The 5,598-nt window shown below is 38.7% G+C and overlaps 1 protein-coding gene across 4 annotated transcripts in view; it reads left to right on the top strand.

The window, feature by feature from the left end:
• RASGRP3 (RAS guanyl releasing protein 3) overlaps nt 1–5,598 on the top strand; it is a 124,816-nt gene that overhangs the window by 70,327 nt on the left and 48,891 nt on the right. For 3 of the 4 annotated variants that reach the window (XM_019527297.1, XM_019527295.1, XM_019527298.1), the window contains exons 6-9: nt 666–813; nt 3,356–3,529; nt 4,638–4,754; nt 5,048–5,323. In XM_019527297.1, coding sequence (XP_019382842.1) covers nt 666–813; nt 3,356–3,529; nt 4,638–4,754; nt 5,048–5,323 — 715 coding nt within the window. The remainder of the gene's footprint in view (nt 1–665; nt 814–3,355; nt 3,530–4,637; nt 4,755–5,047; nt 5,324–5,598) is intronic. The other variant, XM_019527299.1, reaches the window with a different exon arrangement.

Here is a 5,598-nt window from a genome sequence, read left to right as displayed (position 1 = left end):
TTCTGTTACAGGTTTAAACCAGTTTCTGATCACTTAAAGGGTTTATGTGCAATGTCTGTCCCTAGCCTCAGCCTTTAAAAGACAAATAAATTAAATCCTCATGGACTATTATTCAAGTCAGTTTTGGTCAGACCTAGATCTTCTTTGTAATGGATTTTTGTGGGTGATCTCTTTTATTGAACCAACTGCATAGTTGGGAGACATTTAGACACACACTTGAAGTAGATTATCTTTTGCCTGAAGGCATTTCTATCTCTCTCCCAACTCTACTATTGGTCTAATGAAAGAGATGGCATACAAAAAGTATTGCCTCCTGCACTTTTTTGGGGATCATCACAGCTACAATATCACTCTAATACTTTTCTAGTTCTTTGTAATGTAGCTGTTAGATCCCCATGAATTATATGATACAATATAGCACAGAAGAGTATATTGTCCATGTTCCCATTATGAATCCAATACTGTACAGCACTTCAGATGGTAAGCAACACAATCTTATCCCAGAAGTGCCAGCGGCACTTGTCCTGGCACCCCCACTCCCTGGAGGGCTGCCTGTCGGGGTGCATGTGCACCGCTGTGGACACCCTACACATGGCTACAGCAGATAATGGTTCCCACTCAGAGGTGTGTGGACAGGATATGATGAGCCTTCTTTTCTGTTGCAGTCCCTCCTATGACTGGATGAGAAGAGTCACACAAAGGAAAAAAACTTCTAAGAAAGGAAAAGCCTGCCTGCTGTTTGACCATCTGGAGCCCATTGAACTAGCCGAACACCTGACTTTCCTAGAGCACAAGTCTTTTAGACGCATTTCTGTAAGAAACCTACAGCTCTTTTTTTCATTCACAATGATACTCTTAATAGGGCCTTGCACTTAAACTGAAACTTTATTTGCTTTAAGGTAACACTTGTGCTCCATGACTTCATTGTGCTGTGCAGCTACACCCTTAGGACATAAAACAAGTGCCATTATTTTCCTCCTATTGTGGTATTTGATGTTTAGGGCTGTCATGTTTCCTGGACACATTAGGGGTACTGTGTTCTTAAAGGAACATTCTTGAGTTAGTGCATCCTAAAATTGACCCCAGTATAAAGCAAAACCCTGACTCCCAAATGTTTACAATAATCATGGAAGTGTATATGCTTCACCCTGGGAGGGCAGCTCGTCTTGGTCTCTATTTTCTCACCCTGCAGATCTTTCATATCTGGTATTTTACTGAATTGCAAAAATACAGCAAAATGTCTTGTGTTGAGTTCTTAAGGAACTAAACAAGAGAGCAGTCAGTATGTCCCATGCTGAAATAAACTGATACCTACTGTTAAGTTGGATGCAAAAGATTTCCTTGAGTTGATATTGGACTAGAATGGCATTGGATGGTAACCAGGGTAAATTCAGACCTGATCTTCTTTCTCTCATCACCAATTCAAACATCTGGAACAAAAGGAAAAACTGAATGACAATGACAACGGAGATCAGAGGAATATTAGAATTGTGGTACTGATGCAAGACTCTCAAAAAGGGGAACCTAGTTTTAACTGTGTTATAAACACTAACTGAAGAACTGGCTTCTTCTTAACAAGTATTCATAGTAAATGCTCTCTTGACCTTGGTTCTTTCCACGGCAAGTAGAAACTATCCTAGCAGTAAGGCTGCTAGACTTAATTCTTCTTAGCAGAAAGACACTGTTGTGAAGAAACTTGGGAAACCAAAAAGAATAAAAGTCCAGATTTTTTTAATCCTTGATTCTTCAAGAGAGAGAATAAGGAAGTCAACAAGGAGATGAAAAAAAGAGAGACAGGCATGAATAGGGTTTTCCTTAAAATCAAAATAAAGTTTCTGCCATTCTGGACTCTAAATAATGGGAAGTAATTCTATACAATGTGGGAGAATAAATGTGGGTTATCTGTACAACGCTAGGCCTAATGAGGGATGGAAATGATTTGTAGCATGCAAAAGTGCCCAAGAAAAGAGACGGACAGTAAATAAAATGTTTAAAGTATATTTTGAAGCTTCTTGGGAATCCCAGAGAGAAAATTGAGACCTTAAAGACTGGTGGCTTAAACTGGAAGATTGCAATTTGATATTTATGATTATAGTTAATTTATCTGTTTGAGTTTACTAACTCAGATAATTCTCCTGAACCAGTTAGGGTTTCTGGTACATGGGCTGGAGTTAGCTAAGCTTATGTTTCCCCTACTGTGAGGTAGAAGTTGATAAGCGGAGCAAATAGAGGCATGTTAGATTTTAAATAAAGGTAAAAGTGGCTATTAATAGGGGTAGCAGACAATCAATTACCAGGGGGCAAGTCAGGGAGTTAAGAGAAAAGCATACTTCTGTGGATGTAGGTTGAAAGCTAAGCTCAAGACCTAGTGTGTTTCACATAATAAAGGTGGGAAATGGAAGAAAAGGGGATTGAGGATTGTTGAAAAAAGATTTGGAAGATTATAAGCAGCAAGATGTTGTAACTTTTCAGCTCCTGGAAAGATACCTACTGTACCTGCTGTCAGGTGGTCTCTAAATAAGCAATTTTTGTTCAGTAGACCAAGGAAAAGGCAATTTGGGCTCATATTTTTAAGAACAGTGTACTTAGGTTAGAGTAGGACATAATCTGCTGGAGATCTGGACTTAATCTGTTAGAGGGCCAGTTAAAAACAAATATTTCAAATGTTTAGGTAAGTCAAACACAGTCACAGTAGCTCTGCTGTGTAAAGCAGTGTCAATACACTTGAAAAGCCTAGAAATCAGAAACTATAAATCTGGTTGAAATCCCTTCAATGTTTCATAAAGGTCTTCTTGGAAAAAAATAAGATAAAAATCAAAATGTGGACAAAGAAATTGGTGTTGTGTTTGGGATAGAAGTCTGGCTCGCATGAATTCTGTGGCAAAAACCTTCGATTTCAATGGAACTACGATTTCACTTGTGAGGTCAGCAGTGCAATCTGTCAGAATATTGGAGGGTAATTCACTCCAAGAGAATTAAACTGTCATATTCACCTCCTCATAACTTGTAGAAGGAGAAAAGAACATTTATTTTTTCAGTGTCAAGCGGATGAACAATGACAAAAAATGGCTGGAGGGGATAAGTATTGGATAATCTGTAGCAGAAGCTGATTTTATGAAGGTAAAGTTCAAGACCTATTGAGTTGCTCTATTTTCTGACATATATACATTAACAGTAACATTTTATAAACTGCTCATAAAAGTGTCTTCATATAACTTAAAGAGGTAGCCCAGGTGCAGTAGGGAAACCTAATAGAAATAGCATCCTCTTGTTTTAAAGGAAAAGTAGCACAAGTATCACGTTGACTATAAGAGTGCTATGCAATGCTTACCTGTACATTTCTTTCCTTGGATAGTTTATAGATTATCAAAGCTATGTGATCCATGGCTGCTTGGAAAACAACCCTACCCTGGAGAGATCTATTGCATTATTTAATGGTATCTCTAAGTGGGTCCAGCTTATGGTTCTCAGCAAACCAACACCCCAGCAAAGGGCAGAAGTAATTACAAAGTTTATCAACATTGCACAGGTAAGATAAATCTTTGAACCATGGTTTGTCTGATAGAAGAAAATTATACATACCATTGCTGCAGAAAACTATTGAGGAAGGTCCATCCAAAACTAAAGAGTTATTGGACTAGGTGGTTGAGAGATAGCAGTTTCCCGGGGAGGGGTATGGCTAACATCACATCCACTCCTCTTTGACTCCCCAGCCAAAATCACCAAGCACTCATGTACAGCTGAGTCAGCTTGGAGCTTCCTTTGGCATGAGCCCAGAGCCAGGCTTGAGCTCACCGCTGGAACTTTCCAAGACACCACAACCACTCTGCCACTGTGATTTCAAGCTGTTTCTTTGATGAATATTTTTTTCAGCCATAGTTTATGCTTGTCCTTTGAGTTATTTCTAGATCAGCATTTTAATGTAAGACAGTGTTAAGTCCCTTATGGTGCCTGAGTAACATGGACAGCCATATACATGATGCAAATGGCACAAGCTATTTCCCAAATCCTATTGAGTTCTACATTAAAGTCTCTATTTAAGCCAGTTTAAGCATGTGGGCTAATTTGTGCTAGAACAGCATGACTTGGGCATTTGCACCTCGCTTGTTACTTTGTTATTAAAAGCACCTGCAGATGCAATTTAATGATCAGGCCTCTAACCACTCTCCACTTGTCTTCCTACTCCCCACCTTCTGTGCTGTGCAGTAGTAGAGTGGCTGCAGCAGTAGACATGGCTACGGGAGGAAAAAGCACTCAGGGCTTGGAGTAGTAGATGAATACCATACAGATGGACAATATTCTGGCTACCAAATGAGCTGCTGTAGAGTGTACACTTCAATATGTAATATTCCTTCTCGTTGCTGTTGGTCTTCTGTTGCTTTTCTTGTGTTCTGGGTGCATCTGTCTGCCCATTTTGGTTTGCCCCTGCTTTACAAGAAAATGGAGATATTAAACATTACATATTCATGTCATGTGAAACATATTCATGTCATGTGTCCCAATCTACATGTCTATACACTTCCTACTGTATTTCAGCAGTGACTAACTCATCCACTTTACCACAGGTACAGCAGTCATCCAGTGTCATGCAATACATTTCCCTAAGCTTAGTGTTCATATGTTTGATTCCCATGCAGAAGTTGCTACATCTCCAGAACTTCAACACCTTGATGGCAGTTGTAGGAGGTCTAAGCCACAGTTCTATTTCTCGTCTCAAAGAAACACACTCTCATCTATCTTCTGAGGTTACAAAGGTACAGTGTGATCCACAGTATAAATAAATATTTTACTGAAAAATCCAGTATCTCATGTATAACCAGTATTTCAGTAAAGATATATCAGGCTTTAGAACACTTGAATCCCATTAAAGCCTGAATAAAGAGTTAGGTTGCTCTTGATAAAAACAGTTAGAGTGTGAATATCTTGTTTTTGATTGTCTGTGATGGGAAGGAAATGGACAAATTCAGCATCTTGATGTCATTTAGAATAGGTCAAAGAACTGTTATGAATGCTCTTACTGAGACTTGGATCTTATGGCTGTTTATAGGACTGGAATGAAATGACAGAACTGGTCTCCTCCAATGGAAACTACTGCAACTACCGCAAAGCTTTTGCTGACTGTGTTGGCTTCAAAATCCCCATTTTAGGAGTACACTTGAAAGACTTGATCGCTGTCCATGTCATCTTTCCAGATTGGATAGATGAGAACAAAGTAAACATAGTGAAAATGCAGCAGCTTTCCATGACCTTGAGTGAACTGATTTCCCTGCAGACTGCTTCCCATCATCTAGAACCAAATATGGATTTAATTAACCTGCTAACAGTAAGTGTTATAAAGGTTCCAGCACACCTGTCCATCATAGTTCAATAGGTAGATGAGAATTCATTCAAGTAAAAAGAGCTATTCACGTAAAGATGTATACAATTAATTCCTTAATATCTTTTTTATGCAAATGATGATAAATATGACAAAAATACATATAATAGAGAACACTGTAAGTAATGGCTACTTAAGGTCAAAGAGAACTTGTACCAATGTTTTATCTAATAGCTGGACATTAGGCATCGAACTATCAGCTAAATTATCTAGTCTAGAAA

This window comes from Gavialis gangeticus, unplaced genomic scaffold (genome assembly GCF_001723915.1).
Source record: "Gavialis gangeticus isolate Ggan-Ray unplaced genomic scaffold, GavGan_comp1, whole genome shotgun sequence".
NCBI classification, from domain to species: domain Eukaryota; kingdom Metazoa; phylum Chordata; order Crocodylia; family Gavialidae; genus Gavialis; species Gavialis gangeticus.
The sequence above is the reverse complement of the archived record's forward strand: the minus strand, read 5'-3'. Positions and strand labels throughout refer to the sequence as shown.